This window comes from Brassica napus, chromosome A10 (assembly GCF_020379485.1).
Source record: "Brassica napus cultivar Da-Ae chromosome A10, Da-Ae, whole genome shotgun sequence".
NCBI classification, from domain to species: Eukaryota; Viridiplantae; Streptophyta; class Magnoliopsida; order Brassicales; family Brassicaceae; genus Brassica; species Brassica napus.
The window spans coordinates 2,036,258-2,062,260 of record NC_063443.1 but is presented as its reverse complement, the minus strand read 5'-3'; the positions used below and the strand labels follow the sequence as shown (position 1 = coordinate 2,062,260).

At 40.9% G+C, this 26,003-nt stretch overlaps 3 protein-coding genes and 1 long non-coding RNA gene across 4 annotated transcripts; 3 read left to right on the top strand and 1 right to left on the bottom strand.

Moving 5' to 3' along the window:
• The first annotated feature begins 4,735 nt into the window (after positions 1-4,735).
• On the top strand, positions 4,736-5,343 carry LOC106350388 (uncharacterized protein At4g04775-like). Its single transcript, XM_013790280.2, has 2 exons — positions 4,736-4,891; positions 4,987-5,343. Exons 1-2 carry the CDS (start codon positions 4,736-4,738, stop codon positions 5,341-5,343), a joined length of 513 nt encoding a protein of 170 aa, XP_013645734.2.
• Positions 5,344-9,564: 4,221 nt separating this feature from the next.
• Positions 9,565-11,679, top strand: LOC106369462. Its single transcript, XM_048743248.1, has 5 exons — positions 9,565-9,833; positions 10,158-10,569; positions 10,986-11,222; positions 11,312-11,614; positions 11,668-11,679. The coding sequence occupies exons 1-5, from the start codon at positions 9,565-9,567 to the stop codon at positions 11,677-11,679; spliced, it is 1,233 nt and encodes a 410-aa protein (XP_048599205.1).
• A 3,657-nt stretch (positions 11,680-15,336) lies between these two features.
• Positions 15,337-16,675, bottom strand: LOC106370130. The gene is made up of 4 exons (XR_001274198.3): positions 16,278-16,675; positions 15,987-16,187; positions 15,637-15,723; positions 15,337-15,559 (listed from the first exon to the last, which is right to left on the bottom strand). It is a non-coding gene; the product is annotated as an uncharacterized LOC106370130 (long non-coding RNA).
• Positions 16,676-16,796: 121 nt separating this feature from the next.
• Positions 16,797-25,996, top strand: LOC111213386 (traB domain-containing protein). The gene is made up of 9 exons (XM_048743446.1): positions 16,797-17,349; positions 24,356-24,403; positions 24,484-24,543; positions 24,688-24,789; positions 24,906-25,010; positions 25,147-25,257; positions 25,379-25,470; positions 25,582-25,693; positions 25,767-25,996. The coding sequence occupies exons 1-9, from the start codon at positions 17,008-17,010 to the stop codon at positions 25,857-25,859; spliced, it is 1,065 nt and encodes a 354-aa protein (XP_048599403.1). The 5' UTR covers positions 16,797-17,007; the 3' UTR covers positions 25,860-25,996.
• Positions 25,997-26,003: the final 7 nt, after the last annotated feature.

Sequence of the window (26,003 nt, the reverse complement as noted above, 5' to 3'; positions counted from 1 at the left end):
TGAGGCTATTTGCGACTGATAGGTTCCCCATCAACAAACTTAACATATATTCTTCACCGAAGATCCTACCATTCCTTCGTCGTGTTCTCAGTGACACAAAGGAGTTTCAAACCATCCGACACTCTTGCTTCGGAAAGCTATTCGACATCCCTTCCCGACAAGCTCCTATCTCTACAAAGCTCATTCACTCCTTCCTCTCACGCCAACTTATATGCGGAGGCGACCATACGCTTTTCTCTGTTTTTGGTGGAAACCCTTTCCGTTACGGTCTCCAAGAGTTTGGAGCTGTAACAGGTCTGAATTGTTCCCCCTTTACAGAAGGATATCATCCCGACACCGCCAAGACTGTTGTAGCGGGCAAAGATGTAGTTTGGCAGAAACTTTTCGGGGAGAAGAACATGATAACTATAGCTGAACTCTGTCAGATGCTTGAGGAAGACAAGGACATGTTGTTTTGGAAGAAGATTCGTATAGCTCTGATTATCATAGTCGACGGCGTTCTCATTGCGCACAAACAAGTCCCACGCCCCACTCCTCGATATGTGAGAATGCTTACGAGTCTCAAAACCTTCTTCGCCTTTCCTTGGGGTAGAGAATCATTCTTGAAGACCATCTCCTGCATGAAACCACCCAAGCCTGCTCCACCGAAGATCAAGGATCCTATCGCTTGGCTCGTGCACAAACTCAAGCAGCGATCTTTCAGACTGCAGGGCTTCCCCCTTACACTCCAATTGGTTGCTTTCCGGGCCATCCCGCAACTGCTTCATTTCATCCCTGCTCCCATCGATAGCCGCACGCTTATGGACCTTGAAGATGGTTACCTACCCCAGCACGGCTCCATAAATTTCATTGATATTAGGCGTGTCGAATTCTCTTCTAATGTAAGTACCGGTCTAGTATAGATTCTCAAATTCTAATGTTTTTGGTAATTGTCAAATAAACATAGATAATGTGAAGAACAATGTCCACGTCCACGGCTTTTATATAAAACTCATTTTTCACATTTTTAATCATGTTTTTCAGCTTGCTGTCTCACCGGTCATAGCTATCGAAAACCAAGCGGAGCCTGGTTGGGGAGATTGGCCCAACCAAACCAAGGATGACCGTCTTATGTACCTGGAACACTTGATATCTGAGAAGTTCACGTTCAACAAAGCTATGTGGCCTGGTGGGGTAACAACGGAGCCTCTACTTAAAAATCCTAAAGCTCGTGGTCACCGTCACGGGAATAAGAAGCTCACTCGTGTCAAACAATCTCTCAAACCAAAGCCGACCATCAAGAAGGAGACGTCTTCAAGGAAGCAAAGGCGCATAAGTTCTTACTTTACACGCTCAAACGTCAACACTTTCACCAACGAACAACTAACGGAGATGGTCTTGGTACTTCAAAAGCAGATGAAACAGATGCAAAATTTACTAAATCAGAAGAAGAGAAAAGCGCATGGTAGACAATCATCATTTCATACAGTACTATCTCGTTGCAAAAAACAACGGTCATCTCATCATGAAGATCAGGGAGCACCCATCGATCAGGTATAATGTTCACACACATTTGATCTTTGTTTTGTTCAGCATTGATCTTTTTGTTTTGTTCAGCATGACCCTTATAATGTTCTCTAAAAGTTCATTTTTGACCTTTTCGGTTTTACTTATAGGATTTCCCTGACACACACCAGAGCGGTGTTGAGACTGCACCCGTCAAACCTCTCGCTAGCGATCCTCCAACTGATCAGGTGATGTTCAATCACCCTCCAAACGATAGCCAATTATCCTAAAATAATTTATCTAAAAGGAACAATGTTTTCTGGGTCCCTGTAGGGTGTGGATGCTATGGAGAGAGATGATCATGAGGACCCCCAGTCACCTCTCATAAGTCAGTACGAAGCTCATATCCACCGCCAGGCTTCTAAAAACATGAACACTACTCCTGATGACATTCCCAACAAAACCGTCCACACCACAACTGTCCACGCCTCCGAGGTGAAGTTCAATCATCTTTTGGTTCGAATTACAACCTATCGTTTGATTTTATTTTGTAAAACTTCATTAAAACCCCTTCACCGTTCTCATGGTAGGCTCTCGATGGTATGGAAAAAAATAAAGACACCATCCACAACTCTCACTTAGACCACCAGCTGGAACCCGCGGATGATGTGGCCCACGAAGCAGTCATTGTCCCCGTCTCACAGATACACATATCACACGACGAGGTTGAGCCTCTTTTTAAAACAACCAACGTTCTGGACACGGAGGTTAGAGTCGTTTCTTCTCATTCCATCATCTCGGTATGGTGACTAAGCGCTTTTCTCTTTGGAGACCCTTCACTAACTCTAAGTCATTATCATTGTAGGACGTCGATGCTATTGAAAACGACCGAGAGGACGTCCACAATTTGGTTGATCACAAATCAGACGAGGTGAACAATGATGAGCAGAATATTACGGACCAGGTGATGTTCACGAATACACTTTTTCACTTATATTCACCGGCAGCAGTCTATTCTCTTTGGCCCCCATTTGTGATATGAGATTGTTTGCTTGCATTATAGGATGTGGATGTTATGGATGAGGAAACAGCAGCTGTGCACCTACATTCTCAGTCAACTAAAACAAGTCACAATGGACCTAACAACGGTATCCTCAAGAGTCCTGTTCGTGAAGAAACCATTCAGAAGCCCACCGAGACTCGTACTTTCGGCACATTATTCCCCGGCCGGTGGGACCCGCCATCCAAAATCTACGATAAAGCTGATCACCCAAACAGCCCCGAGATTAGTCACATCCTCAATCATGGTCTCAGGATATACGACGCAATAAGCCCTGACCTACCTCTTTCCCAAGGTCCAATATTCGACAATACAGCTGGTCCATCCTCTCCGACAGCCATTCGTTTACGGTTCTCACCACTTCCTTTCACTTCACTAACATCACCGGTCAAGAGCAATGAAAGTGGTCTTGGTTTCGCTAGCCACGCAACGACACCCAATGCATTTAAAGCCACAGCTTCGTCTATCTCGCCACCAGGCATCGGGCGTCCCACTTCTGCTGAGGAGGTATGAAACCAAGAACACTTTCAGTAACTTATAGTAGACATGTATAATTATATCATCTAATCACTTTACTTTAACAGGAACTGGCTGCAGACGACCCCACCGTCGATCTCACTCAAACTAAAGACCCCCCGCCACATGTTCCATCAGAACTCGAGGACCTTCTCGCTATGGAATTCATCGCATCTCCAGTGATTCCTGCTTTGGATCTCATCACCCCACTTCCACAGAAGGAATGGGACCTTTTCCAACAAATCCTTCGAGCCAACATGAATGTGTAAGATATTTCTAACAACAATTCCTTACTTCTTTCATGCCAATATTTACAGTGCCTCTCCATTCCATCGCTTCTTGACTCAATGTCTGCCTGTCACAGGTTCCATTGTACTCCATCTGAATTCGAGTTTTCCAATAAATCTCTTCTCGACATCGCAGACCCTCAACAATGGACAACCACTTACGTAAGTCACACTCTCTGTTACATATAAGCCTGTTATTTATTGTTTTAATCTTCCTTTAACTCCAAACATTGTTACATGTTCAGCAAATGCAAATTCTGGTCCACATGCTCTCTGCAAGACACTCCGACATTCTTCAGACTGAAAATGCAGCTTTCGCCCCACCTATCTTTTGCTCAGCTATCAACGACATTTGGGACGATTTCAACAAGTGTGGTAAGAAAAAGAAGGACAGCTTCGTTTGGCCCCAGGAATTGATCGACATTGTTCTGTGCCCTGGAAAGAAATGGATGGAGGATATCTACACCATCTACACCCCTATGCTATGGAACCAGTTTCACTGGGTTGGGTTAGCTATCAATCTTGATATGGGTTTAGTTGAAGTACTTGACCCTCTCCCCACCTTGAACGGAGCAAGACGCATGGCTAAGTGGATGAAACCCGTACTTGCTTGCCTCCCTTACCTTGTCAGGAAAGTTGCCAATTGTGAACTTACCCAATTCAAAGGTGTCAAGCCTTTTATCTGCAACCGTATCCCAGACATCTACATCAACACTCGATCCGGCGATTGCGGACCTGTGACAATGAAGTTCCTAGAGTTGCACTCACATGGTGATACATCACCTGGAATGGCTGGCATAACAGACCAGATTGTCGATGACATGCGCAAGCAGTACGCAATGGACATCTACAAGACCATGGTGCTGCCTGCGTACTATGATTAGAAGCTACAACTACTGTCTCCACCCCACCTTTTGTGTGTAATATATTAGGGTTCTGGACTTTTTCTCTTTGGCACAACACCTGCCTTTTTTCTTATCTTATTCTCGGTTATGTAACACTTTCTAAAACTTTTAAAGCGCTTAGACTTGTTGATGTATTATGACTTGATTTTCAGGCCTCCATTATGGAAAACGTTTGCATTTGCTATTGATCGATTCTCTACTATATATAGCGTGCAAAGTGAACAATTTTTATACCCCATTTCACGCTTACAATCAATCAAAGTTTTCTCATGTCCACATCCACTACCCCCAAAAAAATTTCATCTAACATGTCCACGACCACAACCTACATTGCAACACGGACCTCATCCTAATATTCAATTCCATTAAGTCTCCTCAACTACAGAATCCCTAAATACTTCTCAGCTACACTACTTCTCAGCTAAAGTAAATCTGATTTCTCCTCTTACCTACCCACCCTGTGCAAATCTCCTACATTAATCATGAGCTCATCCTCTTCCTCCTCACGGTCACATACAGGGAGACAAACAACTGGGATACCCACACGTTGTTGGTGTGGAGCTAATCTGACTACATTCGGCGCGCAAACAAAGGAGAATCTTTTCCGCAGGTTCTATCGCTGCGAGATTGGGCTTAAGGTACATTCAATTAGGATTCTTCAATTAAAGGCGTCTATTGTTCTCTCATTACATATTTTCAAAAACATAGATCTCATTTTCGTTCTCATTATCAGAGAAAAACCGAGAACCACTTGTTTAAGTGGGTGGACGAAGCCATTGTAGACGAGATCAACATGGTAGATGCAAAACACTCCCAACTGAAGGAAGATGTCGACTCTTACAAGATTTACACATCCAAACGTTTGGAAATCCAGGCCAAACACATCGAGCACACACTCCATCAACTCAAAATTCTAATGGATGCCAAGACCGACAGCTGTTGCACTCAGGACAGCCCTGCTTTTACCACAGAATCTACTCTTGCCTCCCCAACTGTGGCCGCTACTGCGTACAACCCATTGACCAACATTGCAGTCGCAGCCATTGCACTGGGAACAATGGCATGGATCCACGCTAGGTTGACCAACTAGATGAATTAATTTGGATGTGCCAATGTCTCTGTTGCAAGACTCTTCGTCTATGTTATCACCTAATGCTTTTGTGTTTAAGATTACTATGATTTCGATCATTACCCTACTGCACTTTTATTAGTACTTTCACCAAAAAACACAACAACAACCATCCCTCACCATAATGTAGTCAACATAAAACAAAGCAACAACCACATATATCTTCTTGTCCACATCCACAAAAAACACCTAATAAAGATCTCATAAATCACCGAAAAAGATATCTGAAATCCAACAAACATGCCTCGTCACCTAAATCATTATTGTTTGCTCTAGATATATTGTTTCAAAAAAGGACCATCAAGAACAACAATAACAAAACAACTTATGTCCTCAGCATCGGACGTACAAAAACAAACTCCGCCGTTATGCTCCACAAGATAACTTCATTCAGCTACACGCCTAGATGGGACAAGCGCAATTAGTCCGGTTGTGTCCAATCCCCCTACACCTCCCACATTTGTTCTGACTCAACTTCTTCTTCGGTACCTAAAACAATACAAACAACCCTTTCTTCATCAGCAACGGTCCGTTTTACATCTTATGTCTAATAAATCATTTTTACTCACCTTGATCTCCCCCGTGGAGGGAATGCGTGACTTGCGACGACGCCCAGGCTGCCTCTTTGTGATGGGAGGGTATACAACCATATTGCTTACTTCTTCAGGTATGTCTACATTCCTTGGATCTTCATCTGGATTTATCACACCTGCATATGTCTCCCTCCACACATATGTTTTGTACCAATGACCGTACAGTGTTTCCGTTGACACTCCAAGCCCGTTAGCTGCTAGTATTGCATGTCCACAGGGTATTTTGATATTATCAAAATACTTACAACTACACTTCCTCTCCGCTAGCATAACCTTGTCTGACCTCCCAAATTTTCCTAAAATTTGACAAGTCCACTCATTGACAGAATTTATGTAACTCCCCTTAACTGTCGCCATGTTCTTTGTCATCTCTTTGTCCACCTCTATAGCAACAGCGCCACTGTGTTTCTCCGCCTTCCTCCTACGCGCACTGAACCACCTAGTCATCATTCTCTGAATGAACTTAATCAACTCTAGAATGTTGGCTCCCCTACTTTCCAATAGCGCATTATTCAACTGCTCAGCAATATTACTAGTCATGATGTTATATCTTTCACCCGGGAAATTTACTCTTGACCAACGAGCTGTACCTATTTTTCCCAAATACACCCCACATGCACTGTTAGCGGCCCTGATCTTCCCATAAAGATCTTTGTACTCACGTGGCTCATGCGCCATGGCTGTCTTGGTCACCATTTCTGCCAAGTGCTTACTTGAGAACCTTGAATTCACGTTTCTTGCCAAATGTACTATGCAAGCTCCATGTTTGGCTTGCGGATAAATCTTGCTCACAGCATTGGAAATACACACAGCCCTATCTGATATTATGGCTAGACTGGGGGAATCGCTTAAAATCCTCTCCACTTTTTGCAAAAACCAGGTCCAAGCATCCTCGTCCTCAGCATCCACAACGGCAAAAGCTAGAGGAAAAATCTGAAAATTTGCATCCTGCCCACTAGCTGTCAAGAGAACTCCTTTGTACTTGCCACTAAGATGGGTACCATCTATCACCAACACATGGCGAAGCTTCCTAAATCCACTGATTGAAGCCCCAAATGCAAGGAACAAGTAAAGGAAACGTTCATCGCCATCGTCGTCTAAATCTGTCTCCAAATCCGCTATTGTACCGGGATTTGCCAATTTAAGCATGTACAGATACTCAGGGAGCTTCAGATACGCATCCTCATCAGAACCACGCACACCCACAATTGCTTTCTCCTTAGCCCTGTAGCACGTCATATACGAAGCATTCACACGCAGGTCTTCCAGAAGTAGTTTCTGCAAATCACGCGCAACAGGAGCCTTCCCCGGGTTCCCAAACTTTGCTTTGTACACGGCAGCTATGACACGAGATGTTGCTCTGCTCTTGTAGCCTTGTCTGTATTCAATGGGGCACAGATGATCAAGCTGAGCCTTCCTTATCTCATAGTAACCACACCCCCGGATCTCGTGCGCAGTTACACGCCAATCACATCTCTTGTCTGGACACTCCACAACAAATGAATCAACTTTCGTTCGAGTCTGCGTGAACTTGAACTGTTTTTTTATTGCATAAATTGCCAAAGCAATCTGACAATCTTCCTTGCTCCCAAATATCTTCCCAACAGCTATTTCACTGTCATGTTCGTCCACATCCATGTCTGGGATCTCTGACACATCATATTCGGTGTCGTCGAACATTGGAGGAATATCAAACTCCTCGTCGTCAACATCAGCGAGTTTACGTGCAGGTCGCCTTTCCATATTAACCCCAGCCTGAGGGCCACCACCTCCTCCCATCCAAGGATTGTAATCCTCCGGCTTCAGTGGATTTTCTTTCTTATCTCCTCCGCTTGACCCCCCAACCTCAACATATGTTCTAGGACCCGAAATTTTTTTCAGTCCTTCAATAATCTCATCCTCGTTAAACACAACATTAACGGCATTGGAACCTCCGTAATCTCCAGCCAACAACGGGTCCCAAAACTCCTGGTCGTAACCTCTGGGCCTCAGTTCTATCTCGTCCAAAACAACATCTCCTTCACTGTTTGCTCCAGAACTCAAACCACTATCCTCCACACCGCAGCTGCTCTCTCCTCTGACTCTCTTCCCACTCATCAAATGTTCTTCCACCCTCTCTACCTCCCGTACTAAATCATCATCTTCCTCAAGGTTTATCACCTTAGTCACTGAAGCACCTGGTGGAATGCAACCCCTTTTAGATGACCCAGACGAAAATTTTGCTGCATCTGGTGACACAAAACCCATATCCGTGTCATCCACAACATCACTGTCCACAATTTTTGGCTTCTCTTTAAACTGAGCAAACAGATTCATCGCCCCGGTCACCTTAAGATGCTTGCAGAAATACTTCACAGTACCATCATTTGTAATCAGCACCGGTGGGGTCCTAATCCCAGTTGCAAGCTCCAGGCTTGTTGGTGGCCAGTAGCTCAACAAAACACCATAACGAGCTTCATCGACCACAAACTCCCGCAGAATGTTGCGTTCAAGATCCACACAACCAATGCCCTCGTACACAGGCACCATACGACCCATTCGATGCTTCTCAATGATGAAATCCCATTTTCCTCCATCCCCACACACCCACTCTCCACTTAGAACCAAACATTGGTCGTCTATCTTCAAAGCTAGCTCTTTCACAAACTAAAACAAAAATTCAAAATTAAAACGATTATAGTTAAACGTTTTGAAGCAAATCTAAACAGATTTTACGTCTTTGGTTTTAAACAAGAAACAACTAAAAACTCACCTTTCTTCGCCTCCCTGCTGCAGCTCCTTCTCCTTCAACCCGGAAGATAATATGCATTTATTACCTGACCTACCTTTTTCAAACACAACAAGCACCGACCATTGGATCGCTTTCAATCCTACGGTGGTTTTTTGTCTCCCAAACCAAAACAAAAACTTTAATATCTCATCTAAGGAAACACGTTGGTCCCCACAAAGCTGGCAGCCATTTTATAATAATAAAACTAACTCATCACTAACCAAAGCAAAAGGGTGTATGAGTCAAAACACATAGGAAGGGAGAGGAAGAAGTGTCCCTCAAGTGAGATGTGTCTAATGAAGTAAAAAAAGTGAAATAAGTGTCTCATACAGTAAGTCTCTCTTTAATAATAGAGATATAAAGGAAATAAAACAAATAATGTAATAAACTCCTTCCTGTCAACGCCATATCTTCATTAATTTACTACTAGCTTTAGGTAAATAGTTAGGCCGCATTAATCCGTACATAAGAAAATACATTTTTACATTACTCCATTACCCTCCCTATGATCGACCTTCATTTTCCGCCGCCGCTTCAACCGTCTATAGACACCGCGACCACCACTTTAATGTCGCCACCGTCGTGGCATTTATACATTTTGATATCCTTATTTTGTATATATATAGGTACTATACAAAATTGTATCCTTCTTCGTATACATCTTTTTTGAACCCTAAGGAAATGTGTCTCTTCCGACCCGTATGGAAGGCTTATTCTTCATCCTCTTATTCTCCAATTTTCTCAACCCGTATGATGAATTGCATGCTACTTTCTGTTTTATTTTCCTTTGTCTACCTTCTTGCCTCCCTCTCCATATCAATGCTTCAGTCTAAAGACAATATTAATTCCTACTTCTCATCTTCTCAAGATCAACCTCAGAGCCTTACAGAGATCGATCACATTGTCTTTGGGATCGGATCGAGCTTGAACTCGTGGCCTGCACGTAGAGATTATGTTAAGCTTTGGTGGGATACTCAAAGAATGAGAGGGTGTGTATTTGTTGACCAACCTCTCTCGGCTTTGGAGAACAACACAGATTCTCATCTTCTCCCTCCGATTTGTGTTTCTGAAGATACGTCACGGTTTAGGTAACTATGCAAACTATTTATATCATCATTATTTTAAAGTAGGTGTAATCTGTGCTATTACCCCATGTTTCAAATTTATTTAGGAACTTTAAACTTATTTCTTACATTTTAAAAAGGTTTACAAATGAGTTTAAAGTTTATACTCTAATTGTATATAACTTCTAAAAAAATTCATTACTTCCAACAAATTTAAGTTGACATTCTATTAGTCAAAATCATAAAATAATAAATTATAATTAATATTTCGGTTTTATTCTTTTAGTTTTCCTTTCTAAATAGAGTATAGCTAAACTGAATCGACCAATTAAATTATTGACTATGCAGATACACTTGCGCAGGAGGCGACAGACGCGCGATTAGAATCGCGCGGTGCGTTTTAGAAACTGTAAGAATGTTTAATACCTCTGCACATGAAGTAAGATGGTACGTGTTTGGAGACGACGACACGATATTCATCCCGAAAAATCTTGCAAGAACACTCTCTAAGTATGACCACAGATCTTGGTATTACATAGGAGCTGCCTCAGAGATTTATGAGTCGAACAGGGTGTTTGGAAACGACATGGCGTTTGGCGGTGGAGGAATCGCTTTAAGCAGTTCGTTAGCTAACGTTTTAGCTAAAAATTTTGATTCTTGCATCGAACGGTATCCATATTTGTACGGAGGAGACTCTAGGATTCATGCTTGTGTGCTTGAGCTTGGAGTTGGTTTGTCTCACGAACCTGGCTTCCATCAGGTTTTACAAAATTTCAACTCTTTATATAGTTATCATTTTTTGGGCAATTTTTTAAAATAACTCTCAATGAAGAAAATAACCAAAATAGTTTTTTATTTTTTAAATTTTTTATTTTTTATTTTTAAAAATTTGAAACTTTATCCCAAAACTTCACCCCTTAACTCTAAACCATAAATCTAGATTAGTTAAGTCTAGATTAGTTAATCCTAGGATTAGTTAATAAAAATTTATCCTTTAATAAAATTTATTTTGATCATTTTTTTCATTGAGAGATATTTCCGGAAAAATAAACTAAAAAAAGCTATCATACAGAATTTCTCTTGTTTTTTTGATCAAAAACTGATTAAAGGTACTTTTTTGGTCTAATTAAAAAACTGATTAATGTACTTGTTTTATTTATTTATTTATTTATGCAGTTTGATCTGAATGGAAATGCATTGGGAATATTGACGTCACATTCAACGAGACCATTGGTGTCTCTACATCACATGTCCCACCTTGATCCACTTTTCCCAAACTCAACCACTTTCTCAGCCGTCCAACACCTCTTCTCCGCCGTAGAACTTGATCCTCTTCGTATACTTCAACTCTCCGTTTGCTACGACCGTCGGTACTCTTGGACCATCTCTGTCTCCTGGGGATATACTGTTCAGGTTAGTTATAATATCATTTTGCCAATCTTAACGTTAGAAAATGTAACTTATTGTTATTAAATCAAATTAATTTGTTGTGTCAATGTTAGATTGAGAGTAGGCATATGTTTGTACGTGATGTTTTGCGAACACAACAAACGTTCCGACCATGGCAAAATTTCGGCGGGTTGGCAAGTGTGTACACATTCAACACAAGAGAGTTTAATCCTGATCCCTGTAAAAGACCTGTCACTTTCTTCATGGAATATGTTTCCTCTCATCCCGGTGATGGAACTATCAAAAGTGTGTATAAGCAAGCTTACGAGAATTGCACTTATGATCCCACTTCATCGCCCCGCAAAATTGAAGAGATTAGAGTGTTCTCAACAAGACTCGATCCCCATATCAGACAAGTAAGTAAACTTACCTAATTAAAATTTTGTGTTTGAATATTGATAATATATAGGATGAAAAGTGAAATGCTGGTCATCTGTGAAAATCATAGCTAAAAGTACTTGTTCAAATGTCAATCACTAAAGTTTCCCTAGAAATATCACATATTAAATTCAGTATAAACGCTTTGAAAATGTTAAAAAGAAGAAGATACATGCTTGGGAATACTTTAAGAGGTTCTCCATTGCAAGTAAAAATCTTACATTTTTATTTATTTTAAATTTTACTCATCTTTGTTTGGATGTGGTAGTTGAAGGCTCCGAGAAGACAGTGCTGTGATATTTTACATAATTCGACCGAAGGAAAAGTAATGGAAATTGCGATTCGAGAATGCAAAGAGGATGAATTCATCTATATGCAACCCTAGTCGCAACGTAACTAATATACTAGTATACCCTCCTGTTTTTCATTGCTATCCAAATGTAACCTATATCGTTGCAAAATAGTTTTTATTTTCCGTATACTATATATATTAAACTGTTAATCAGCTTGTTACCTTTCAACTTTTAAGATTTGCGGTTAACTATTTTTGATATATTCACCGGCCGTAACATCCTTTAAGAAATGTATGTATTTGAATTGAGAATCTATGAACATGCAACAATAAAATAAGTATGATGGTAATATAATCTTTTTCTGGCCAATGGTCAAAAGACTCAAAACATATAATAGATGTACGAGAACGGGAGAGAAGAGGATTTGAATAGCACGAAAAGAATGAATCAGTGAACACGCGTTGGCAAATTAAAAAAAAAAATCGGAACTTCAGTTAAGGGTGGCTAAATTATTATTTCTTAGGTATCCATTTAAAGAATGATAGTTTACTTGTATCACAAGATAAGAATCCAACATTTTGATAGCACTTAGCAGTGTAGAATAAAGGCAAGTCACAATAACGAAATTTAAATGTGAACAAACCGGGAGTCTGGTTTAGCATGATCGGAAAATAACGTTAATCTCTTATATACTAAAGCGCAAGTCGTTTCACCAATCAAATTATGCCACGTAATTCTTTTACAAAAAAAAAAATAGCAACAGAAAAATAATGTTTCCAACGTATCCACTACCTTCAAATCTTCCTTTCTTTCGCAAACTTTTCTTTTTCTATTCCAATATATATTTTTAAAATTCAGTAAACAAATGGCAGCCAAAGTCTCGATCAATAGAAGAGCAAATTAAGATAATTCACCTTCCTTCTTTTTCAAATTCAATACCATAGATACAAAACTGGAGCCGTATATAAAATATTATGAGCCAATGCCAAGTTCCAGTAGAATATATTCTCCAGTGACTATCTTTCTTCTTTGCGACGAAGAAAAATCAAGAAACTGGATATGTGGCTCTGAATTACTGGAGATTCAACCAGTGCAAAGAGATTAAGATCCGACTAAAAAGGATAAAGGAGGAGGATAGAACACGCAGTGACACAAACATGGTGCTATACGAGGAACAAATTTTGATAAAAGGTAAAATTGCTTCTATTTTAATTATTTCCTCCTGTACTATATGCTTTACAACAAAATATAGAATGAAAACACCATTTAAGTACTACGGTGGGTATTTTGATACAAAATGTAATAAAAGAAATGAGTTATAGATTGTAAGATAAGAATGAGGAAAAAAAAACACGAAAAACAAGACATGGAGAAGTAAAACAAAAGCTTCAAACTAATATTTATATTCAGTGAACTAATTAAGATCAATGTGGTTTTGAAAACTAATTAACTTATATTTTATATGTCGCTAATTAGAGATAACTGACAAGTGTTAATGGTTTGATTTTTATACTCATATTCTTATGATTATTCAAAGTTTGTTTTGAAGAAGAAGATTAATCAAACTTATTTTATAAACAAAGGTTTAGTTGTATGTATATAAGTGAAACTTGGTTTTATTAATAAGAAAAACTATAACTTCGCACGGGATCTACACTAGTTAAGTTTAAATTAAAGGTAAAATGAAAAAGAATTAAAACAGAGTTATAATAGTAACCGTGTTATCCTACTAATTAGCAACAGCCCATACGATTTTCCCTCCATTATATAAACTACTAGGGTAGGACCGCCCTAGAAGCGGGATATAATTTATAATTGTGATTTAAGTTTTTATTTTTTTATATGATTTTGTAGTTTGTATTTTAGATTTTCATTTGCAAGAGATGTGTATAATGATGATTTTTATTTTTTAGAAATTTTTAAGTGAGGAGAGATATTATATTCATTTTACTTAACCTTTGATATTCGTTTATTTTTCTAACTTATTTTTGCTTTTTTTTATTTATTGTCAAATATATTTTATGACATTATACTATTTAGTTATTATCTTTCTTTTTATTATCTTTTTAATAATAAGAACACATTTTTATATCATCTTCGCATATGCCTAACTAAAATTCTTAATTTTTTTTGATGGATCACTTTTTATAAAATATATTTTTTGTGAATTTTCTTTTATGTTAAATTGGGTGTGAGCATGATTATATTACCTACACCAAATTATAATTTTAGAACTAAAAATGATTGAATTTTTAGTATTATTGTTGTTTTAGTCTCGAATTGTAAGCTTTTATAGTGTTTTAAGTTTTATAACACAATAAAATACATAAATCAATTGAATTTGATCAAAAAGAATGAAATTGAGTTTTCTAATACCACTTCTTGTGAGGATCTATAAATTAGTGCAGAATAAGATTTTTATTTAGATAAATTCTATGTCAAAGTTATTATAGTTGTTTTGGAGAATGTTAGTAATTGATATTGTTAACAATTGTTGTTTTTTTTTTCATTGTTTCTTTTGTGTGATATTTTTTTTGGTTATATATGTTTATTTATTTCAAGTAACTATTTTCCATGTTGTTAAATTCTCTCATCTTTTTATTACAGGTTTTTCTTAATCATTTTCGCCGCATAGGTAGTGTGATTCAGGAAGCTTGGGTTTATTTGTGTTTAGAAGTTACCCCGAAGAAGGGAGTGAACTTGTTTCTGAGTTATATCTTAGACGTTTTAAGATTGTTGGGTGTGCCTAATTCATTTAATGTACTGTAAATGTCTCTGTTTTGGGTGAACTTTATTTGCTCGTGTACATGGTTAATAAACCCAACAGATGAACGCACTTGCTCATTTAAAACATTGCAAAAAGCTGGAGAATTTTGTTAAAAAAATCTTAGGAAACTCCTCCCACAGCAAGATCTACCACAGTGACTCGACTTCTAGTCAACCCAACCATGTTGTGTTCATAAACAGAAACCCATCCAATATGTCGATCAAGCACACATTCTGCTAGGGGATCCATCAAGGACCACGCACCTCCTATGTGGACCTAATGTATTTCACTGTGATCACCATCATATTTAACTATAAGTACTTACTAAATGCATTGTGTAACTTTTTAATGTTGATGAAACGATCGAGGTTAGAACGTTTAGAACATTATTATTTGCTTGGTCAAAAAGGAATCAGAAGTTTGTTTTCGTACTAATATATTTGGTAGCTCCGATTTTGATTTTGCTATCACACGTGATATCTAGTTTCTTAGCTAAGAAGGTAGACTTTTGATTTTTACTTTTATTGGACCTGCATGTTTTTGTCTTTGGAATAACTAATAGATGATAATCTTCAGTACATGTATTTTTTTAAAAGTTAAGTGAGGGACGAAAGGTTTCTCAGTGACCAAGCCTAGAAAATAGAAAACCAAGAAAACAACTTCAATAACAGTATGTCCAGTAACTTTAAATTATTACACCTTTGAACTTGGGAAGTTGAGACATCTTGGGAAAATTTCTTGTTTCAATCAAAAATTTTAAGCAGGAGAAAGAATTTTGGTTAAAAGATAAAGTTGGAGAGTTTAGATTTTAAGCTTCAAAAACGCTCTGGCCAGCGCCACTCACTCGTTTAGGAAGACACAACCTGTCAGGAAATCAAAAACTCAAACTTTAGGTAGCAAGTTCTAAAGTTGATTAAAGTTAGTCATGGAAAACCAATACCTCCAACCAGCTTAGGATTCACGTTGGTAGCGACGACCACCTTGGGCTCAACACCTGAGGCCACCAATTTCTCTGCGCATTGCGATCCTGTCAACACACTTACACAAACAGTCAGGTCCCTGAAGATTGGTTCAATGTTATTATTTTAGAAATCATAAAAAATCATGAAATCCACTGTTTATAGCAAAACTTCACCAACAATATGTAATATGAAACCAGGATTAAGTAAAACATTCGCATCGTCAAACCAATCCATTTAATCCGATCAATATGGGGTGAAACCGTGTGTAAGTAAAACATTCCATCGTCAAACCAATGCATTTAACCCAACCAATATCAAGGTACCTGACCTGGTAAGTATGTGTCTGTGTTGCTAGTACCACCATCTCATCCTAATCATGGAACATGAAGACCTCCGTTGGTAATGGATTAATGGTTTCTGCAATATAGACCATGGTGGTATGTTGCGTGAATCTAATAGAGGCGGTGATGTGGTGAGCTTGAAGTACTGATTACTCCTCTCAGCTCATAGATCCCTGGATCAGATTAGACTCCACATCCCAATAAAACACAGTCACACATTATTTTCAGTTTTTCATTACTGAGTTTGTGAAAAAACAGATATAGTGTAGATAACATACCTTCTCATCAGCCAAAATATGTCAATCCCCGTCAGCTCTCCCCCACATTCCTTGCTTCCCATAAACTGATCAGGAGACGGATCCGGTTTCCTTGTACCGACCAGCCAACTCAGAAAGAGGCAGTTGAGGATTCGCCATGTTGTAACCTGCTTGCAGGTTCTTAGGTATAATAGAAGACAGTGACGATTTGATGCACATAGCCGTCCTCTTCAGCTCCATATAAATAGTGTATGAAAATAGTTAAGACTTGAGGGAAGCTAGAAGGATGAAAAATTCATGGTTTTGATGCCAATGAATTCCATCGTTAATCTCTAATAATTTATTGATGGAAGTTAAGGCTGAAATCAACTTCTTCAGTTACAAAGTTCTGGCGAGAAAAACAATGTTTGATGAAACTGAAACGGTTACAGAGGTGTTCCAGACATCGGGAACGAAGATACCCTAATAACCTGTGGGCCCAATTTGAAAATAGTTTTTAAGTCTTCTGTATTAATAAAAGAGAAGCCCGAAAAAATGTACATAGAAGACTTAATGAAACGGAGCGGATCGGTGAAATAGGACACGTGGCACATTCAGGTTCAACGAATTGATGACGTGGCTCATCCCAGAAGAAGAGAATCTCTACTTTATATAGTTAGATTTGCCTTTGTTTCGATGAAATAAGTAACCACTTCTTGATCTCATTCTCTATCCTCCAAATTACAAATCTGCCATCACTTTCTCGTTGTCGATGGAGCCGACGCAATCTCCTTCGGAGGTTTACTCTGGCGAGGACTTAGATCACATGGAAGACTCCAAACCTACAGGCGATATGTCGTTAAACGACAGCATAGTGAATGTGGAGAAGGCGGAACTGCTCGACAAGGCTGTGGAGGAGGAAGAAGGAAACAAAGTCTCTGATTTCGTGGTTAGCGGCGGAAATGGAGCGGATGTTGGTGAGTGTTCACCGGAGACGAGGAGAGTGGACCTCCCCGGGGATCTGACGAAAAGCCTTGTGATCTTAACGTGCGAGTCCATAGGGAATAATGGATCTTGCGATGTGTATCTCATCGGGACTGATCATACATCAAAGGTATTCTTTTAAAAACAAATGATTAGAAGGTTATGGGCTCTAAGGTCCGTTCAGTACATTGGGGTACATACATACTATGTTATGTTTCATTAATTCTCTTTAGTAAAGCAGATCCTCCCAATGAAAATCGAATATATAATCATAATAGATTTCTTAGACTTTAGGGTTGTAAGTTCCGTACATCCTCTAGGCTCTAGGTAACATCCATATTATATTACGTTACATTAATTCTCTTTAGTAAAGCTGTCCTAACAAAAATTGAATACTTTTTTTTTGTAACACATATTTCATTAAAAAACTTAAAGAGTTAGTTGGGAGTATTAACTCCATCAACCACCGGGGTTCCATCTGCAATCAAAGCAGATTTTGCTAACATATCGGCTTGGCCATTCCTCTCTCGAGGGATCCAAACAAAAGAGACAAATTCGAACAGAGATACAAAGATTGAATGTCTGAAACCACTGCATAAAGCTCCGGTACACACGTCCCAGAATTAACAGCCTTGATCACCAGTGCAGAGTCTGACTCGAAGCTCACGTTCCTCTGTTCCTCTTCTACTCCCGTCCGGACAGCTTCCAACAGCGCTAGTCCTTCAGCCAATAGAGCTGACGACACATGGTTTACTCGTTTCTTGAAATGTCGTATCCCATTAGGAGAATGGACCACCCATCCTAAGCCCGCTGCCGTTCCTTTAAGTCTCCATGCTGCATCCGATCTGATAACTACCGTACCAGCGGGTAACAGTTCTTGGGGCGGGTTCCTCACCAGTTTGGAAGGGGCAAAGGGTTCTTTCTTCTGATTTGAGCACCACTCTTTTGCTAGAGATATCGAAATCGATAAACGTATCTTCAGAGGAATCCGAACGACCTTCAAAGACAAGTTTGTTACGTGCCTTCCACAAGTTCCAGAGGATCCAGGGGGCAAGCGCGTCTGAGGTGACTCCCGCAGGGGGAAGCCATGGTCTTGCGCACAATGAACCCCAGCTGGCTGCTAAATCTACCATTACGCTGCACTCCACTTCTGATACGAATGGTGCGAGACTCCACACCTTTCTCGCGTAACTACGATGGAAAAACAGATGAGTAATAGATTCATAGTCACCACATCTCTTACAAAGCGGGTCCACCGGTACGTGTCTTTGATTTAGTCGTTCTCCAACCGGGAGAGCTCCCTTGAGCATCTTCCAAGAGAAGAGATTAATCTTCGGTGCACACTCAAGCTTCCAGACGTTCTTCTTCCAGTTAATATCAGTACCGTTCCAAAGTCCATCTCTGTCTTCAGCTCTGTCAACAGCGGTATAGTATCCCGATTTTGTTGAATATTCTCCTGATTTTGTTCCCAGCCAAATAAGCTTGTCCGGAGCCCCGGTTTGTTCCGGCTTAATTCCCTGGATCTTCTCTTCATACTCTGGAAGATAGAGTTGAATTTTTCGTAGATCCCAGTCGCATTATTCAGCATGCATCAGGTCCGACACCCTAAGCTCCAGGGAGTTTTCATGCACCGGTCCCATAGGCCTCTCTTAGCTGATGGTGTTTAACCAAGGGTCTTGCCACACCTTAATGGATTGTCCATTGCCTACTAGCAACCTAAAGTTCTTCAGTAGGAGATCCCTTCCTAGTAGGATACTTCGCCAGCTGTGCGACATGGATGAAGGTTCCGTAGCGAGCAGCATGTTGTTATTGGGACAATACTTTCCAAAGAGTACTCGTCCAAGTAGACAGTTGGGGTTTTGAAGCAGTCTCCAACCTATCTTGGCAAGCAAGACTACATTGTAACTTTGTAAATCGCGAAGACCCAATCCCCCCACGGCTTTTGGCTTTGACATCGAGTCCCAAGCGACCCAAGCCATCTTCCAAGAGCTCTCGTTACTATCCCACCAGTATCTCGTAACAGCTGATTGTAGGCGTTTGCATAGCGAGACCGGTAACTCAAAACATGTCATGGAGAATGTGGAAACAGCTGTTAGAACACTTTTAATCATAACCAGTTTCCCGGCTGATGAGAGGAACTTATTCGACCAACTTTGGGATTTTTGCTTTACCCGGTCAACCGCTGAGGCAAACAGATCACGCTTTTTCCGTCCGAATTGTTCGGGCAATCCTAGATACTTGTCGGTACCTCCTTTCTTTTGGATTTGAAGCTCATTTTTCATCAGTTTTTTTAGCGCCGGAAGGGTTTTTTGAGCAAAGGTGATGGAGGATTTTTCTTTGTTGATCGCCTGTCTCGAGGCTGATTCATAACTGTTCAGAATGCCCGTGAGTGCTGTGCACTTTTCCTTGCTAGCTTCAAGGAAGAACATCGTATCATCCGCAAAGAGTAGATGGTTTATCCTAGGACTTGATCGTGCCACCCGCAGCCCCTTGCGAGAGCCACTTTCTTGCGCTCTATTACATAATCCCGAGAGAACCTCACTACACATTATAAATAGGTAGGGAGAGAGAGAGTCACCTTGACAAATTCCTCTACTCGGTACTACCTTTCCTCTAGGCAAGCCGTTAATGAGGAAGGAGTATGTAACAGACGAGATACACTGCATTACGCAGTCAACAAGCTTTTGGTGGAATCCTAACCGAAGCATAACTAGCTAGATAAATTCCCATTCAAGCCGGTCGTAAGCCTTGCTCATGTCGGTCTTGACTGCCATAGCACACCTCTGTTCCGCCTTTGATGTCTTGAGGTAGTGCAGTACCTCATGAGTAATTAAGACATTATCTACAATGGCTCGGCCCAGAACAAAGGCCGACTGGTTCTTGGATATGAGCTTATCCATTAGGGGCTGGAGTCGTCGGGTGAAGAGCTTTGAATAGATCTTGTAATAGACATTACACAAAGCGATGGGCCGATAGTCCGAGACTTTTTGCGGGTTTGTAATCTTTGGGATGAGGCGGATGTGAGTGTCATTTATGTTCTCAGGCAGTGGCTCTCCATCGAAGAAACCCTGCACCTCTCGTACGATATCCGGTCTGACTTTCTTGCGTGTGAAAGAATCCCGCCGAGAAGCCATCCGGTCTCGGTGCTTTCTCAGAATTGATCGAGAAGGTTGCCTCTCGGATCTCCTCCGCAGATGGAATAGCTGTGAGTCTGCTGTTATCTTCATCTGTCACCACAGGCCGGAGAGCCTGTCGAACTGTGTCTTCTCTTTCCCTTGGGAGGGATATAAACAAACTCTAAAAATAGGAGCCAATCGCCTCGACTATCTCATCTTCTCGATGAACCATTTGTCCATCCTCTTTCTCTAAGACCGAGAATGCATTTGCCTTCCTCCTGGTCCTTGTGATGGCATGGAAATATCATGTATTACGGTCTCTGAGTTTCAGCCAGAGTAGTCGGCTACGCTGTTTCCAAAACTCTTCTTCAGCTAGGTAAGCCGCATTCAGTTTAGCCGAGATATCCTGAATCAGCGCAATATCATTAAGCAGGCTTGCCAGGACTGCATCGAGGTCACGGTTTCTCTGATCAATCAAATCCTGGCTGTTCCTGTCCTGAGTTTTGTCCCATGCTGAAATAGCACTCCTTGTAAAGGAGAGTTTTCCACTGACCGATGCATTAGCGGTACCATTCCACGCTTCTGCAATCACCTTCTTTGCTTCTTCATTTTTACACAATCGGCGGTCGTATCTGAATAGTCCCCTGCGCCTTTTAGCCCCATTATCAAAAAATGTGAGGAGCGGTTTATGATCTGAGGTTAGGTCGGCTTCCAGATATTGGCATCTAGCAGTGGGGAAGCATTCAGCCTCGTGTCCCTCTCCATGACAGCGGATCTCCTGAGTGCTGGAGGTCAAACAGATCGCCTTCCGAGAAGAAAGTGCGAAAGTCAGTAAAGGAACCTTCCGGACGATCAGGTCCACCCTCCTTTTCATCAGTACACAGAAGATCGTTGAAATCTCCGGTGATAAACCAAGGTTCTTCACGGGTGAGTGTCTTTGTAATCAAACGATCCATAATAAGTTTATTTGATTCCTATCCGTACTTGCATGGACAAACGAAGCATAAAATTGTTTTCCTTCAAATTCAATGCTCGTGTCGATTACATTTGCATTAGACTCCAATATTTGAAGGTTTAGACCCTGCTTCCAGAAGAGGCCGAGACCACCAGCCCCATGACCCGTTGGGGAGACTAAGTGGTGGTTGTCATATCGCAAGTGCTCTAGCTTTTTGAGCACTACATTGTTGGGGTTTTTTATTCCATTATGAAGATGATATCCGGGCAAAACTTCTTTGATATCTCTCCTAATCTACGAACTGTCTGGGGATTCCCCAACCCCTGACAGTTCCAACTTGCTATTGCTAAGGAACGAGGTTGGATGGTGCCCGAAAATCCATCCTCCGCCTAACAGACGAAGGTAGCAGCTTTGCTAAGGGGACGTTATCTGAAGAAGACGGGGTATCTCTCCTTGGAGCTCTGGTCTTGCTTGTCTTTGAAACGTTTCTCGGTCTAACTCCATCTCCTGTTGCTTTGTTGCGCCCTGTAGGGGGTTTGTCCTGGGTTTTCTCTTGCGAGAGCAGGAACCCGGAGCAAGTCTGGGACTCGAGGCAACCTTTCTACGGCCAGCTGGCCTTCCAGGTTTCCTCTTCTTTCCTCCTGCTTCTTCAGTGGTCAGAGGATTCTCTGCAGTAGTAACATCTCCAGTAGTATGTACAAGTCTATCTACGACCGGGATTCTCGCATCCTGGTTCTCCCCTGTTTGAGCATCGTTAGGTTCCCGCATAAGCTCTACATTCACAGGGCCCAATCTCGAAATGGTCGGGATGCGTTCTTGTGAACTCACTCCTACTGCAGCCAAACTCTCAGCTTCTGCGTTTTCCCGCGCTATTGAAGCTTTAACCATCTGCACCGCAGACTCTTCAACTTGGCCTTGTGCTTCAGCTTGCCTTAGTCTTTCTTTGCGCGCTGCACTCTCAGTCGGGTCAGCACAGCTTGTATACTGCGTCATTACCCCCCCCCCCTTATCTCTCCCATTGCAGCTTCAACTGCCTCTTTGGGTATTGAGATATCACACTCCAGAAGGGGAACACTCCCTTGCTGGAGGTTGAGCTCTGTTCCGAGAAGTAGAGTGAGTCTCTTGGAGAGGAGTTCTATACTTAGCAGAGGAGTATCTTTCCTCCTCCAAGCTCATTCGGTCGCTCTGTTGGCGGGACTTCAGTGATCGGTGTAAGTGGGAATCCCCACTAAAGTCATCTAAGCTACTTCGAGAATCATCCTTATTAGGATGTCTACGTGTGTCCTGATCTTGAGGGAAGGAGTCCTTCGCGTTGGTTCCTCTCGGTTGCCATGCCTGTCTGTGATGGTCCCTATCTCTGTGATGGGGTTCGTGTTGTTTGTTTCTGTTGAAAGACCCACCATACGTTGTGTGAGCAGGGTAACGGTTTGAGCTCCTGCTTTGGCCCGGGCGAGTAAGCGCCTCACGACGAGAAGGTTGGTTAAAACCTCAGTCAGAGGGGTGAGCACGCTCTTGAGCTCGACTAGCAGGCTCAGCGACCGGAGCATCCTTGCTCTTTTGGGCTTTCAGAGCTTTCTTCTGAGCCTTTGCTTCCAAACAATCTCTAAGCTCATGATCCAACTTACCACATTGGGAGCAATGCCTTTCAAGTCTCTCATAGACCAGAGTAGAAATTACCTCATCTCCATTTGGGTACTCTATGACAGATTCTTTAATGAGAGAAAGCCTTCCATTAACATGGACTCTCATACGAATGGATGTTGAGGTGATCTCTGCGGTTTTATATGTTCCTATATCATCTCCCAAGCTGCGGACCGTTTCTTCAGTCCATAAGTGAATCGGGATTCCATGGATTTTGATCCAGAAGGGAATCATAGATGGGAAGTCAGGAGAGAATGTGGGTTCCCATCTTTGTAGGATAATCATCCAACGAGCGTAGTGATACGGTTGCTTCTCCAGTACCGTGAGTAGGTCTGATTCAAGCTCAAATTGAAACTGGAACATGCCCAAACCAAGGTCGGAACCAATTGGAGGAATGTCTGCCTTCCAATGTTCAGTAAAGAATGGTATTAACGACCAGACCTTTTGGGCAGACGAATTTGTAACCCTACCAATGAGGGTGAGAGAGTGTTTCTGTTTGAGGACAGAAATATCAGGTTCCATGACTTTAACCCTAGCTTTCCGTGGAGCGGGGAAGTGCTCCAAAGCTATAGATTTCCCCTTCTCGGCGGAGGAAATCCTTCGTTGCATCAGGAGGGGCAAGTAAGTCTCAAATGGGTAGGGCTTGGGAAGTAAGTCACGGAGCATGGCGGAGACAGTCGTCTTGTGAAGTTTGTAAGGTGAAGTGAAAGGTACAGAGGAGCTGATATAGAGAATTAAGTGGTTTCTTGTCCTGGTGAAGCTCTTCCGGTGAAAGGTTTTAGGGATGAGCTAGCCAGTAACCACCGGTCAAAGAAGAGGGTTTTAAACAACCTCTGTTTCCAGCTTCAAGAAGTGTACTAACATGGCGTAAACAATGGAGACTCCTTGATGCATCATCTTAGCTGCTTCGGCGACAATTCCGGTGGGCTGGTGCGGCGGAGACGGTCCCTCCAACCTGGGTCGGGGGAAGAACCCGGTGGGTTTAAGACCAGAGTTTTCTTGCAACCAGCGGTTAATTCCCAAACTGGGAAAATTCTAAAAAGGTGAACCAGTTATAGTAGATCTGTTGCCAAAACCGGAAAGAAACCGTCGGGTAGAAGGGAAAGACGATAAGAGTCAACATGGGTAATAACCATTCTAAAAGATCGTGCCTGAGAGCTTTTTCATGCTCTATTCTTGGATTAAAAAAGTAACCCTCCCAAACTGCGGACCGTTTCTTCAGTCCATAAGTGAATACATATATATGATATTTCTTGTAAATTTCTAAGTTAACAAAAGATACAGTTTTGGAGTTTTTTTTTTTGATGGGTTAGAAGTCTTGCTGACCTTCAAGCTTAGTTAGCTCTTTGTTGTTTGATTAGACTTTGATAGACTAGCATTCAATCATTCATAGTTGGATAATCGTTGCAATTATTTTGTTACAGGAATCTTGTAGACAAGTTCAAGCAATAATCAGTATATTGAAACCAGAGGTTCGTCTCTCGTTACATATGTTCACTGAGAACTTAAGTTTGATATCTTTTGGTCTAACCACGTGACTGATGATTAATAGGTTGTCTTCCTGGAGTTGTGTTGTCGTCGAATGTCTGCTCTCCAATCTCAGACTGTGAAGGTTCGTTTTTCACAAATTGCGATGATAGGTTTTGTTGCTGTCCATGCCTATTTGTTGTTGATGATATATCAGAGATTCATTTACTGATACACGACTCTCTTCTAACCCTTTTTCATTATTCTGACATATATTTTGTTTCTCTAGACTCCAACTCCAACTCCAACTCCAACCATGTCAGACATGATAAAAAATTGGAAGCAGAGAGAGAACATGGTTGAAATATTTATTGAGTTGATTCTTGCAAAGGCAGGTTTCCTTCATCAAGATATTTTTTACGGAACTTTCTGAACCAATAATTTACATCATGTCCCTCTTTTATTTTTTTATTTTTTATTTTTACTTTTTCCCTGTCCCTCTTTTAGATTTCCATTAAGGATGTGGATGTTTATGGTGATGAGTTTCGTGTGGCATATGAAGAGGCCCTTAAATATGGCGGCAAGGTGGTTCTCGGCGATCGTCATCAAGAGGTTATATGTTCGTCCACAGTTTCAATGTATTCTTTTTAATACATGTAATGCATCTTACAACATGGAGTTGCTGCATTGTCTCTAGCATGGTTCTAGTTTATATTCATTAGATTTCACCTTTTTTTTTTATGAGCAGATCACGTTTAAAAGAACATGGGCAAAGATGCCTCTATGGCTCAAGGTAAAGTGTATATTCTTCACGCTGTTTGTAGCTTTCTTTTTGCCGAGCGCTCAAGTGGACGGAAAGGTTAGTCTTACTTTATAATTTTTGTTCCATTTCTACACATGTATTTTAATTTTTGTTCCTTCATCATATCCAAGTATTTCTTAATTTTTGATGTCTTTTTCTATGATAAATTTGGATGAAGGAACTGGAAGAAATGGACTCGTTGGATACAACCACACAAATGAGCAAGGATTATCCATCTGTCATGGATACATTTGTGCATGAGCGTGACCAGTTAGTGTTCCTCAATCCCTCTCTATATAAACTGAAATAGTAATGTTGGTACTGGCAAATATAGAGAAGGTTGATGATGATTGGTGGTGGCAATATAAATGAAAATTTCAGGTACATGTCATATGCTTTACTGAGTGTTGCAAGTGAGCGCAGTTCAGTTGTGGCAGTTGTTGGCAGCTCGCATATTGATGGAATCAAGAAGAACTGGAAGCAACCTATATCGGTTTGTTGTTGACAATCTCTGAACTAAAGCATTCTTGGATTTGGTTTATTTTATAATTTCATGGAATTTGCAGATTAAAGATCTAATGGAGATACCGGAGTCAGTCTTTACAGTAAAGAGGATAGTATCATTAGTGGCAATTGGATTTGCTCATTTGCAGGGATAGCTATTGTTTCGGTCATTCGTCTTACAAGAAGAAGGTGAAAGAGATGGGGTCGAGTTTTTCTTCTTTTTCTCTGTTCACTTGTTATGTCAGTTGATGAAACCTTTTCATGAGAATTTAATAAAGTTTTTTTTTCTGAAGGCTTTG